Genomic DNA, 14572 nt, shown 5'->3' on the forward strand with positions numbered 1-14572 from the left:
TAAAATGTCCCTTTTCCACACTGAAGAATACTATCCAATTCAGTTGCTCCTTGAATGGATACTGTTCCATACCTTTATTTTTCCATCTAGCCTTTCTCTGCAACTCTTCCAATTCTACTACATCCTTTGTGAAATGAGAGGACCAGCCTGAATACAGCACTAAAAGTGTGGACAAGATTAATACAGTGACACAATGACATTTTCTATTTTGCTCTTTCTCACTTTGTTTTTCCTGACTGCTACTGAGCTGACATTTTCATAATCTCAAGAGCAATTTCCTGAGTTGTAATGGTCAGTTAAGAGCTCATAATTTTATATGGGAGGTTAGGAATAATTTTTTCATAGGTGCCTCACTTTACATTTAACTACACTGAATTTAATTTAGTAATTTATTACCCAATTACTCAACCTCATAAGGTCCTTGTGTAATTTTTCAGCTTTCTTTCATCCTTGCTATCCTAAATAGATTTTTTTTTTAGTTACTACCAGCACATTTACCTTATTATTCCTGCCCTTTTCCTGATCATTTATATGTGTATGTATATTTAAATTTATATATACACGTATTAAAATATTAAATGTGAACATACTATACATTTATACGCATCTATACACAGATAGGTATAAAAATACCATGTATTTATACACATATCTATATAAATATATATAAAATATATCAGAGTACCAGTGGTTAACCACTGTTCATCCATTGCAAGAGCTGACTATTTATTTACCTCTACCCTACCTGTTACACTACAACCATTTTTATTCTCCATGCAGGTACTAGCTGCTTAGGTGGTGGCTGCTTAATAGCCTTAAAAAGCCTTAGTAGAGAACTTTTTCAAAAGTCTTCTGGAAATCAGGTAAAACATGTCAGCTGTATTACTCTTACCCAGGAAACAAGCTGGGCTTCAGGCAGTTCTGGTGATGCGTCACCTACAGAAACTGTGACACCTTCTCTGGCTTTGCAGCCTGCTGGTGCATTAAATCTTTAATTATTTACTCATATCTACTTCTAATGTTATTGGGCACTCCAAGAAATTATACCACCCAAGGATGGGTGACCCCTGCACATTGTGACAATCTCATTGAATTTTTATCTGAAACCAAGGATGTAAAATTAATTACAGCACTTCTACTAAGAGTTGACTGAAGTAAAGAAGATACTAGAACATAATACCTTTCAGAGGAGCGTTCTTCTAAGCAAAGAACCATCTAAGGCCATTTTACGATGCTATAGCGGTCATACTTTAATACAGGTATTTTAGTATTAATATGGCTGATAGGCTATAGTCTAGGCAGGGAGGGCAGATGAGAAACAATTTCACACCATAATGCAAAATTGCAAAGCTAAACCAGTACCATTTTAAAAGAGATTTTAACTGATTTCAAGTTGACTTCAATGAGAGCTGTATTTGCCACTGCTGAAAATAAGGGTAAATCCTCAGACTTCTAGATAAATATTATGTATCTAATTTTAGAAATAATTTTGAAAACATTGTTTAATTTTTTGTGTGTTCATTTAAGACTACAGTTAATCTAGCACAAAATTTCCTGAAAGTAAGAAAGGATTCATAATTACAATAATACTTTCTAGGCTCTAACTCATATAACATTTGAGGAAGAGGACCCAGCAAGACATGTAGGTGCAATAGGCTGCAGCCTCTCGAAGGTAGCTTCACGGATCTGAGGTTGGTCTTATTTATATATTGGGACACATGGCACGGTATCACGCCAGCAACAATCTGTCCAAAAGGTAATGGTGTGCTTTAGCTTGTGCCACACTTTCAATCAAGTTAAGAAATGTCCTAAAATCTTCAGCAAGCCCCAATGATGCACTGTGAGCATCCAAAATACCTGCAAGGGATCACTGATACACATTCCAGGGGACTATGGAATACCCAAAATGCCAGTGGAAAGCTGTCATTCCAATGACGCCAAGGCTAAGGCAAATAAGTCAGTTTACAACATTGCTGTACAAATCTGTGACCGTGTGGCAACTTTTGCTGGTTACAGGGCAAAGTGATTGCTGTTGCCAAAATGGAAAGAAAGGATGGGCAGCCGAGAATATTTTTTCACCAGTAAAGAGGTGAAAAAGCAGGATGCTTTTGTATCTGCAGGGTGGTCCTCAAACCTCCCCAAATAATTTATGGCAAAACACACATCTTTTCATCATGTGTCTGGGGAACCTAAAATAAGTATTTGAGTTGGGGAATGGGTTAGAATATGTTTGGGAGCACTGTAACCCAGCTAGGCTTGTGTGGGATTCCTGCGATACGATCTGCTGCTCCACCTGTCAGCTGGGAGAGGAGGGTAAAACTGCCTGCTGGGGCAACGGCTCCCAAATACCGTGAAGATCTACTGCTAAGAGCACAAACTGGATGGTGACAGAATGCTTGACATCACGGGGTAGACCAGAAAGCAGAGAAGGATTTATAATGGCCTGTCTAAGACCTCAAGGGTCTTAGAAGCCATCAACAGAAGCAAACGCATCCAAGGGACCAGAGAGATGGTCTTAGAAACAATGAGAGTCTGGGCAATCGTAATTCAACGGGTGACTCTGACATCAATTGACAACTTCAGTCCCAAAGGCAAGTAAACAAAGAAGAGAGGGCAACAGACAAGAACGAGTGAAAGGGCTGTATTAGCTTGACAAAATAAGTAAAGTCTTGTTTTGTTAAAGCAGGCTGAAGTCACCACAAATGCTCTGCCTTGTAGAGGGTGATCGAGTTTGCCTGAAGACACAGGGTAATGTATGAGAGGGGAAAGTGACCTGAGAGGTTACGATTATTGCCTTAAAAAAATCCTAATACATCAAGAACCTCCAGCCACAAATGTCATGGAAGAAAATCACCTCAACACTAAATAGGCATGTGGACTGCCACTGCAAGACAAGAGCATTATACTTATTATCACACTGGTGAAACCTGTCCAGATCAAAGTTACCGTAGTGGAATTTATCTGAAAACCCAGAAGTCCTGGACCCTAAATCATCTGTCATGTCACCATGTTTGTTTATTTATGCCAGACATGGAAAGCATGATTTCAAACCAGAATTTCAGGAGATGGTATTCCATATTTACATAACAACATTATGGTAGACAGTAGCAAATATAGAATTTAGTTTGCCTGAAGCTTTCTGAAATATCGAATTCTCTTCTTTTTTTTTTTTAAACAGGCTTTCATACCTGCAATATGTGCAACAGGTTGCTGACTGTTGGCAATATAATGCCCTTCTCTTCCAGAAGTGCTTTTATTCTGTGAAATTCTGTTTTGATTTTGCTGAGACTGGACCTTAAAATAGCATTGTTTTTTTCCCTCATGCTCAGCCCTTATGGAAATTTAGGTTGCTTCATAAAGTAGTATTTTTATACTAAAATATTATAAACACAGGCATATACTGCAGTTTATTGGGAGTAACCCTGGGAAGACAAACCAACCAGAGCTGTCCTGTCCTTTATCTGAAGAAAAGAGCTCTTTATCCTCAGCACGCAGCCTCAGCACCTTGCTGTCTCCTCTGGGCACACCAAAGAGTTCTCCCAAGTCTGCAGGAGAAAGAGATCAGGCTCTCCCCTTTGCGGACTGAAGCATAAACCTATCAGCTGAACCAGAAGACTGTCTGCCCTCTGAAAGAGAGTTGTTTTCTGCAACCAGCTAGTTCTGTCATTAAAGCGCACAATTATGTCTCAAATCCTGCTGTTAAAGCATAATGAAGTTGACATTTTGCACGTAACAGTTCTTTATTTTCTTTGAAAAACCAGTCCAGGCAAAAAAAAAAAACCCCAAACACAAAAAAAAATCCACATTCCTGAGACTGCGTGACTGAACAAAAGAAAACTAGGGCATTGCCAATTTATAGCTGTCTGTACAACTTTCAGTCTGTTTCTTGCATGTGTGTGTTCTTATACAGTCATTAAATATGCAACCAAACCTTTTATCCCCCCCATCTTTTGACTTATTTAGGGTACAGAATAAACATCTGAAGGAATAAAATTAGGACTGCACAAACAACTGTAAATTTAGCATTGCTTATTTTTAAGTGTCGAATTAAACATTTAAATGCAGTTTTTCAGAATGCAACAATAGCTACTATGTCCTACCTTTTTCCTTAAGCATCCTCATATTTTTTCCTTCCCCCTTTTTTTAATGCTGTTGCTACCCAGGTAAAAGTATCACTTATGTGATTGAATTCTTTAAAATGACAGGTAATTATACAATGATGCTATGTAATCCTGTGAATAAATACATGAATTCTCATCATAAAACTGCCTGAGTCTTAGTTACCATTACTTCTACTAGGAAGTTATTTCAGAAGCTCATTTCTCTGATGGCTACACAAAGCCATTTCCAATTTCCAACCTACATTTATTCATGGCGAGCTTACAAATCTTGCTCTTGGTACAACTGTGTTGTTTATATCTTAAAATAACTCTATTTCTTTTTAGTGTTTACCTCTTGAGATGACAACAAATTTCTTCCCTTCTTTGGCATTATTTTTCTAGTCTGAGCAGGCTGACCTCCCTTATTTTGCCACTGTAAGATATTTTATCTTCCATTCTGTTGGTCCTTCTCTGCATTTGCTCTGCTTGAAATTCAGATTTGTACAGTGTATTCTGGATGACGAATTATATGTGTCTTCTAAGGCAGTGTTAATATTGTCTCGTATCTGCTGAAAATTCTTCACCTGATACAGACTAGGACTGCACTGGCATTTTTCAGCTCCCAGTTTAGAGAAAGAGTTCCTGCCTTTTTTCTAGTGAACTTCTTATTTCTGACAGTCCAGTCCTTAAGATCTTCCTGTTTACTATTCTGAGACTCTTCTGTTTTAATTGTGTCTTATGACTTTATGGCCACTGTAAGTATAATCAGCACACTTCAACTTTTTGCATCAAGGTCACTATTAAAGATCTAAAATAAACCTGGTCCAGAATAGTGAACTTGAGAAACTTCCAGCCCAACAGTGAAGTCTGATATTGCCTCCTCACTAATCCGGTCTTTGGCCATCTCACAGTTTGCATACTAATCTTCATCCTCTCTAGTTTAATTGTACTTACCCAGAATGTACTATTACTAAAAATGGTAAAAGGTCTATTTACAAATTGTTCACTCTACATAACTGCAAGAACAGTATATAGGAAATGAAAAACTGCCCTATGTATCTGAGAGGACAAGAGTTCACACACAATCCTTCCTCCCCACACCCATATAACCTATTTTAGCTGACTGAACCAAAAACAGGGATAAACATGCAGGAAGGAACCACATAAAGTCTGGTTTTACATTTACTCACTGTGATGTAGATCGGTAGTAAACACATGGATGTTAAAAAACTTATACTGGTATAAAAACAGTGCATGTTAGACAAGGCACAGGTCCATAACAAACCTTAAAAATAATTATGACAATTTATGTATTTCAACTACTAAAATAACTAGATTAGCAATATATCTTACTTGTCCTGTCATATGACTCATGACACGTATGTGCAATTTCAGCTCCAAGCTGCAAATAATGTCCAGCTTTATCATCTCTGGAACCATCTGCTCCAAGGGCAAACATTCCCCCTGCAAAACAGGTCAAATGGCCCATCTTTCTTTCAAGGTGCCCGTTCTTCCACTCCCCAATGAAGGTCAGTCCTCCATTGGACTTTCGGATGAGATGTTTTTCTATGGCCTACAAGAAGATTAAGAGAACTTTCAAATACTGTTTCACATGCAAGTTTTACATACTAACTCTCCTTCAAAGAAGAAAGTACTGTTTTCAAAACAAAAAGAATTTTCTTCTGAGCACTACAGGAACAAACAGCTATAAGAATATAATTTCAACACACAAAAAAATACCCTAAGTGTTAAACGACGCTAATGAGATCAAACATGTGAAAATCATGACATAGATAACATTGCACTTTTAGCTGAGAATTGAACACATTTTATGGCTCAAACAAAGTTTGTCTACCTGTTAACTCTGAGAAGTACTTATTTGTTCTGCTGTACAGTTTGTGCGTACTCGGAAAATACACCCACGTCAGAAACTTTTGGTCAGCAACATCTGTAAAGGCAGCACCTGTACTCTCAGTTTGTCTTTAATAAGAAGCGACAGGAATGCTCCAGCCACCTTCTAGCTGCTTGTCCGTAGCAGCTTTCTGATTGCACATGGTCAAAGGACGGGTGAGGGTCAGAGCAGCTGTTCACAAAAACCAGTATTATTTTATAGGTGAGGCAACTGCTGCTTTGTCTTTGCACATTTGTACCAATATGTTGTTGCCTGTGACTTATAAATGGTGTTCTTCTGGTAGCGGGAAGGAGAATAGCTGACTTAACTTTCCAAAGTTTGCAAACTATATGGAACAACACGTTTACTCAAGCCTCCTTCAGAGAGTTTCACAACCCCCACCAATCTACTGCAGTACTTACTATCTTTAGTATTAGACAGTTTTTCTTGTAACTAGAATCTCATTACAGTTTGAGTCCAATAATAATGAAGACAATTATCTTCTTTACCATGAAGACATTATTCCTGTCTTCCTTCCAGAAAACTCCTTTGTACTTCCACACATAACCATCTGACAGGTTCACAGCTTCCTTCAAAGTGCATGACCTGTGACTGGTCAGAGTACTCCGAGGCTGATTAGAGTTGAAGTATTGAAGTGCCATTAAAAAGGCATTTACTACTCTCCTTGCCATCCACAAGATCTATTACAGAAGTGAATTACTACCCCTCTCCGTTACTTTTCTGGTACCTACAACAAATTACACCTCAGATGTCCACAACTGTATTTTGCACTAAAACTAGATACACTGAGAACACACAGGCAGAGGATCCCGCATATAACCAAAGCGGTTATCGTGGATGTGGAGGTCATGTCTGCTGCACACAGCTGTCTCCTTGCTATCTACACAGTGCAAACTATGCAGTTCGCTACAATACAGATTCAAGCAATAAATACATAGATTAATCAGCTTGCAACTTGTCATTCAGGTTTTAAAGTGGACAGTGAAATAGCTTTTCCCTCCAAATAAAAAAGGGAGACTGTCTTTTGTTTTCAACAAAATGGACAAAAAAAGCTTCAAGCTCTTTTGTGGCGGGGGAGGGTTTTTTAAATTTTTTTTTTTTTTTTTTTTTTTTTTTAAGCTGATGCATAAGTGATACAGCACTGTTAAAGCAGCTGTATTGAACCCAGCAATATTTGGTAGCATGGAAGTCCTCCATCCAGGTGCTGAAATAACACCTGACAGCCTTCCAAAGCTTCCTTCAATAAAAAACTTTTCTAAAAACAGAATGATTGAAATTACGGTTAGAAAAGGCAGAATTTGTAGGATTAGGAGCCTCATCTGGGGAAGACAATAATATAAACAGTAATCTGAAAGAGTTGTGTTTCTGAATATGCATGTATTTCTGTAGGGTTTTCTGAATATGTTCTTGACCTGAGACGCTGCAAGTGCTTGCAGCAACTTTTCTGAATGGTTATACTGTTGTGAATCTACACCTCAGCCATGCAGCCAGTGAAGAGCTGGCAGTCCCCATAGGGCCAAGGTGAATGCACTCACTAAAAGCCAGTGGAGCAGACTACAGGGAGAAGACTGCGTTACCATCGGTAGGGTCCTGCTCCTTACTTGCACTGTGGACTGAGCCATCATTTGGATGGTGAAATTTCTCCACTGCCCTCTATTGAGCCTGTGTGTTCTGAAGGTGATGAAAGCAAAGTGCTGGTCTGCATTCCTGTTGGGTTAACTTCTTCGCTAATGCCACCAGCAGATCTGAAGTTTGTGCTTAAGGCAGGATCCAGCGAGAAGAACGCAGAAATAACTGACAGAGCAGAAACCAGTAAGTCTCTGATGGCTGCCAGAGTGGTTGTCCAGCAATCATGCAAACTGGCATGATACTGTGGCTTCTGCTGCTAGGGAGCCTGATGTGGTTAACTGTACAAGCCTCATTGGTTCTGCAAGTACTGGTATAGGAAAGATTGGATCTGCTGAAAATTCTGCCACTGAAGAAGATACTAAGATCCGTAGCATCAACTCTGTTGATTCAATTATCCTAGACTGTGACAAAACTGACATGCTGATGATTATAGGATTTTTTTGACCATATGGTACATAAAAGTTGAGGAGTCCCCTTTAAAGGAAAGCCACTTTTACCGTGAAGAGCAAGAAGGCTTAAAAGGGTTTGGATTATTTATTTCCTGGAGGAAAACAGTTTTTTCCAAATGTTCTGCAAAATTCCCTTTAGAATTGTATCTTTTTGTAATTTCATAACTGTTGAGGAGTAAATGCGTGCAGGAGCATTTCCAGGGGGGACAAAATGACTGTCGTTGGCACCAGGAGAGCCAACAAAGGCCAAATTTATACACTTCTCCATGAGCTGCTTGCTTTCAGGGTTTGACTGAAGAACATCATCTAGGTGCAGTGTGCCCCTCTTCCAAACAGAGAACACATCTTCTGAACTTGAACATCACTGTCTTGTGTAAGGGGTAGTTTTTGAAATCTGAACATCAAGTTGTCAGCTACTTTAATAATTAAGTTACGTCTTAAGATTCACAAAAGAAGCATGGCCAAAATGAAAATAAATGTAACCCTCTCAAAATACTTTATCATTCCACAACCCACTGCTTGCTGACTGTATAAAAAGGACAATTAAAATTTACAGTAATTAACAAGGAACAGCTGGGCGTTGCTGAGGTTGGGACAGATGTGACATTTGTATCCTGGGCTGGACGCCTGGGGCTACAGAGCACTCCGATAGGTACCGTGAAGCAATGACATCCAGCTGGACCACGAGGAGTATACATGCACTAGAGCAGATGTGTGTACTTAAGCTCCCAAAGAAAAGACTTAGTTCACATCAACTGAGAGATTAACTGAGGGAAGAAGCTGCCTTAGTTTGTGAAATGCCCAAAACAATAGACCGAAATGTGAAAACAGAATGCTCTCTATCTGATGTTCATGCTTTCTGTGATTTTTATGACTACAAAAAATAGCATTTTCTGAGCTGTCTTGCAGCAGTACTTGCTATGTTGCAATAGTCAGACACATTGCTGAATCCTTCTTTTAGCTATCTAGTGTTGTGCAACAAGAAAAGAGCGAGGATCAAATTTGTGAGCCTAACAGGTTAGGCTACTCAAGGCCACAGATCAAAAGGAAGATTTCCTATCCTCCAGCTGATTTGAGAAGGAGAAAAGACACTTCAAACCAGACTAGCTGGGAGATCCGCATGACAACATTGAAAGTAAAGTTAAGAGGTCCATACTCAATATTTACCACCACAAAAAATTCTCAACAAGTTTCACAATTTCAGTTTTTATCACAGCATGAATCTACGTATTAGGATGTTGAAATGAAGTGTCCTTTGCACTAACGTTATATAGCACGGAGAGGTCACGGATACAGAACTTGTCCGTCCTCTTGTTATGAAGTACGTGGTGACCTGGGTAAGGCTTCATATGCCATGGATTGGAGGTCATGACATCTGAAGAACAGATGCTGTTATCTTTCTTCCTCTTAATACCTCCAAGGAATGGGATATCACAGCCTACTGCAAGACTCGAGAGTGAGGGTATGGCTGTCTATCTTCCACTCTCCCCCCCGTAATAAGCTAAGGGAGTGAAGTGTGGCTGGACAGAGACCTTCTTTTAGACTGGTGGGTGCTGAGAACATTTCCAACTCTGTGCTATGAGTGGGAAGAATGTATTTTACACCTTTCCCCTTCTGCTTGCATAAATGATGCAGAGAGCTTTTGCTCCAAGTTTAAAAAAAAAAAAAGATTAAGAAGCATCAGCTATGGAGGAAGACCTATGTTATGGGCAAAACCAAAAGAATGGTAAGGGAATGGGCTCTTAAAAATATTTCAAGATTTTAAATAAAACCTCAAGTTTGCAATTATGTAAAACAAATCCTACTCACTGACTCTTTGCCCACGTCATTCAATGCCAAGTAGGACCTGGGATAAACACAAACCCTGAACCAGAAGGATGTTCCACGATGCATAAATCAGTATGGTTCATGCAGATTCAAATGTACCCTGGGTGGGTTTAGCTGAGAGAAAGCCAGAGGAAACCACCTGATGCTTACACTACAGGTCATACCACACACGAAGCAGGAGCAGCTCAGCTCTTTCTCCCTCCTATCCACAGTGTGTTTTCATCTGGTCCCAAATTTGCTTTGCTGTGTCTCCATTCAGAGGCAGGGATTTGCCCATACAAAATGTTTGCAAGACTGGGTTTACAGTGAAGAGGATGAAAGGGAAAGTTTATTTCCTCTAATTTTGAAGTGCTCACAGTTTAGGAATCAGAATAAAATATTTCAACAGTAACCCCAATAGATGTTAAACATCAACTGCTAAACATTTTTAAACCCACAGGACCCAATAAACAGTATGTTAGACTATTAAAAGTACTCAACCAGTGTTTTGAACTACTAATGTTGACTTTAACAAACCCTGGAAAGCCAAGAGGACTGGGAAATAGCTGATGCTTTAACAGTATTTTAAAAGGCTAAAAGAACAATCATATAAAATGAATTATGTGGTTTCAAAAATAAATGTTTGATTGACAAGTGCATGCTGATATTAAGAATATTAGGAATTTCAGGAATTTCCTTGGTATTGTACAAAATATTAGTCCCAAACAAATTCAAGGCAGCACATGAAGTGGATTAAAAGTTGGCTTGCTAGAACAAAGTAAAACAAAAAATTGCAAAAAATCATCCCATGAAGATTCTGCAAAGATACTTTTATTCAATGCTAGGCAGCATTTCTACCAATGATCGGCAAGAAACAAATGGTAAGAAAAATTGCAGATGACACAAAAATTGATGGAGCTATAGATAGTGATAAAGGAAAAGTCAGTCCCGTAAAATCATTCAGAATAGGTGACAAAATGGGTTTTGCCTGAACAATTGTGTTTTAACAGAGATAAGTATAAGGTCACACATCGAGGAATCAGGAATGTAAATCACAGTAGTAGGAAAGCAGTAAATCAAAAAGACTATAACCAATTTCAGAGTAAAACCAACTGGAAAGTGGATGACAGTGCGAGGCAAAGGTTAAGAGTGCAAACACAGCTCTTGGCTGGATGAAGAAGAGAACACTGAGAAGAAATCAGGTGATGACATATTAGAAGAACCATTATGTTCTTGTCTCCATACTGAAGACACTTGAAACTACTTGGAAAAAAGCTTAAGAATTCAAAATCTGTTTTATATTGTGAGACTAAAGAAAATAATGCATTTCTCCTTCAGGAGAGAATGCCTATCGTACCTTTGTTAGCAACCAGCTACATGATGCAGATACACCCTTTTAAACAATGTAGGAAAGGAAAAAGTTCAAGTAGCTGAAAGCCAAATGTAATCAAATTCAGGTCGGGGTAAGACATATTACAGCTTCAAAGCAATTTTGGACTAAAACTTTCACTATATATCTTTTAAAAGGTGAATTTTGAGAACTCCAAGAACAGGCATTTTGCTTTAGGAGACTGACTGCACTAAAACTAAGTTTTAAAAGTTTGTGTAGAAGGAAACGCGGCATGCACAGAGCATGGAACAAGCTAGGCACCAAACACATATCTGCCCTTGGACAAGACTACACAGTTCCTGCTGCTGTTGGTACCACAGCTAAATTGATTAAAACTACCTTAGTTACCCTCTACGTGCCTTAACTGTAGCATAGGTGTGTTGGCATATATGGCCACAAGCGAGCCTGATGAAAGAAGATGCCTGTGTATAAGAAACTAAGAAAGTAAGAGCTGGGCAGCATAAAAAGCTCAGAGCCACCACAAAAAGGCCCCCACCCCAAACCCCACTGAACCATCCCGCAGTACTGCCCTCCTTGGGCAAGCACTACTTCATCTGTGAGAGGCAGCAAGACCATATCACAAAAGAACCATAGAGCAAGGAATAGGTATGAACTATATTTTACAAGATAAATATGGAATATAACATCTGAATGTCTTAGAAAATAATTTAAAGAATAAAACAGTTGAGGACTTCGACTCCTAGAATGATTGATTCTGAACACTGGAGAAAAGTGACTTGGTCGTTCTGCACACATCTTAAGGGTTGTTAGACCTCTTTCTCATGAACTATAGCTTGGGCTTTTACATTATACCATTTTGGACAAGCTGATTATTTTTAGCACAATAATCTGCATCAGATGTATTCCACAATACTTTTTAAACTACTCGGAGAGAAAGCTAGTATTATTCATCGCTTGATTTCTTAAAACTTATATAATCAAAACAAGTCCTATGGGGTTTTCTTTGTTTGTTGGTGTGGGGTTTTTTTTAAGTATTAAAGATGGTTTTTAAGTTCCACTGTATTGGAAAACTCAATGAATTATAATCACCTCAATTGCATCGTCGTACATTTTCCTTGCCTCCGTGTCCATCTTGTCTGACATAAGCCACGCTTTCAATAAATATTCATAAAAACTGTCTCCCAGCCCGCCCACGGATGTGTGATCTGTAGGAGGGAAAGAGGAAAAAAAAAGGTTGAAGTTGTTATATAATAGCACCTTAAATTTATTCAAAATATAAACTTACGTTTTTAAGGTCTACTGTTGTAGAATTATCAATATTTTAAGCCTGTTTAGCAGGACAAAGCTGCATTGTACCCCCTATCCCCTCCGAACTTCATAGGTGTGGAACCTGCTGTATGTGTTCACTATTCGTCATTCTGCAGAGGCTATCCCTCATATCAAAAAGGTAATTTAACCTGTTTTTACTTCATTCCATAGAACCTAATTGTTTAGCTGCTAGGGTTTGGGGGTTTTTTTTATTATTTTTTTTTTAATATATGTAGAAACATATACATAAAAAACCGTGAGATCTCTGTATCCAGGATGCAACCAGGTCACGTGGCTGGCTATGAACTGCCACGAACTACACAGAACCCAATCTTTCCAGGAGATTTTTATTTCCAACAAGGTAGCTACTTAACAGACTAATGAATTTCTCAAAGTCAATGTTCTTTAAAATTATTTCAGTCAAAAGGGAGGCAAATTGCCTTTGCAGTGTACAACATAAGCCCTGCTCTGTTCTACCACGTCTGAGCAGCCGTGCAGAGCCACGCCATGTGCTACAGGGTAAGTAAAGCTGCTTGACTTAGAATCCACCACCACATAAACTCAACCTCCAAACACGCAGATTACTTTTTTGTCACCTGCTTTTTTTTTTTTTTTTTTCCTTGCAGAGGTTGCCTTTCACAAGTAGAGTCATCGCTATTCTGTGCTGACAGACCACATGAGAACTGCCTACGTTTCTCTTTGGGTAAACTATCATACATCCCCACAAAAAGCCTACTGAGGGGCTGACTCAGCCTCGGAGCTCCTGTTCCAACCCCGGCAAGCACTCCCTCAGTACACCCTTCATTCAAAAAGCAGTACACTCTATGAGATTTAATAAGTGACTCCAACCAGAACAGCACATAACCTTTTCTTTCCCAACATTACAGCTCCCAAAACGCTGGCACCAGAACAGTCTTAGTCTGCTGAAGCTGGGCGAAGGAAACGCTTAAGACCAACTTTGTGACAATGCCAGAAATTCAGTGCCCTAAGCATGGCTGCTGTTATTGTCATGCAAGTTCCCTTTTGCCGGCTGAAAAAAAGAAAAGATACGATACTTCCTTCTCCAAAGTACCTCAGAAAAGTGCTATTATTCATGGTCTTTCTGGGATAAAGGTGTAAAAGAAAGGTTGGAGCTATCCTGCTCTTTTCCTCCAAGCACCGTCCTGCCCCAGCACGTCTGCTTGTCTCTGAAGATGTGAGTAGGAGGTTAGAGCTGGTAGATGCTTCTATCCTAACTCTTCTAGCTGCCTCCTGACTCCTCTGCTCCTTACCAATGGATTTCTAAACAAAGGAAGGAGCAGGTGGAAAGCCTGTAGCTTTCCCATTTGTTTTCAGCTTGTGAATTTGGAGCAGATTACTTCACGCCCTTCTCTTCTAGCTCAGTATCTCCTAGACAGCCTGTTCACACCCAGCTACTCAGTGATTTAACCACAAAGGATGAGTTTTCATAAGCTTTCCAGCTCTGAGCTGTAAGAGGGCATTCAGGTCACGAGTCACTTTCTTCCACAAATGCAAGGGCTAGAAATTACTCCTTCAATGCACAATTACGTTCTCAAGCAGACACAAGAACTAAGGGTCTGTGGTTTTCAGAAAAAAAATAAACAAACCATCCCAAGGCTTCCAAGTTACGACTCATGTCAGCACTACTCAGGGGCCATCTTCACAAGAGACAGGGTTTAAAACGACTTGTGTTAAGCTGTTGCCTCTTCCCCAGCTGAGCTCTGTCACTTGAGTCAGCGCTGCTCCTCTGCCAGATTTCTGTCACAGATGGACTTAGTCCCCAACCAGGACAGGGTTGCCGAACCCTCAGCACGGTTCATCTTGAAGCGGCTCCAGCTGGGTTCGGGGCAGGAAAGAGCAGGAAGACGAGTGGAAAAGGTTTATTTCCTGAACAGAGAAATCCGCATTCCAGGTGAGTTTCCAAGGTCAATTATATCAGAAACGTGCCCCGTTTCACATCTACTTCTTCAGGCAGTCATTTGAGAACTGTCTTTCCCTCCTGTCAGCAGCTCTTCTC

General features: G+C 39.5%; 1 protein-coding gene across 2 annotated transcripts in view; it reads right to left on the reverse strand.

Moving 5' to 3' along the window:
- The window catches only part of MAN1A2 (mannosidase, alpha, class 1A, member 2), a 141032-nt gene that overhangs the window by 16369 nt on the left and 110091 nt on the right, over nucleotides 1–14572 (reverse strand). For both annotated transcript variants that reach the window (XM_010567515.1, XM_010567516.1), the window contains exons 9-10: nucleotides 12337–12452; nucleotides 5454–5673 (exon numbers count right to left, since the gene is read on the reverse strand). In XM_010567515.1, coding sequence (XP_010565817.1) covers nucleotides 5454–5673; nucleotides 12337–12452 — 336 coding nt within the window. The remainder of the gene's footprint in view (nucleotides 1–5453; nucleotides 5674–12336; nucleotides 12453–14572) is intronic.

This window comes from Haliaeetus leucocephalus, unplaced genomic scaffold (assembly GCF_000737465.1).
Source record: "Haliaeetus leucocephalus isolate CR32 unplaced genomic scaffold, Haliaeetus_leucocephalus-4.0 Scaffold228, whole genome shotgun sequence".
Classification (NCBI taxonomy): domain Eukaryota; kingdom Metazoa; phylum Chordata; class Aves; order Accipitriformes; family Accipitridae; genus Haliaeetus; species Haliaeetus leucocephalus.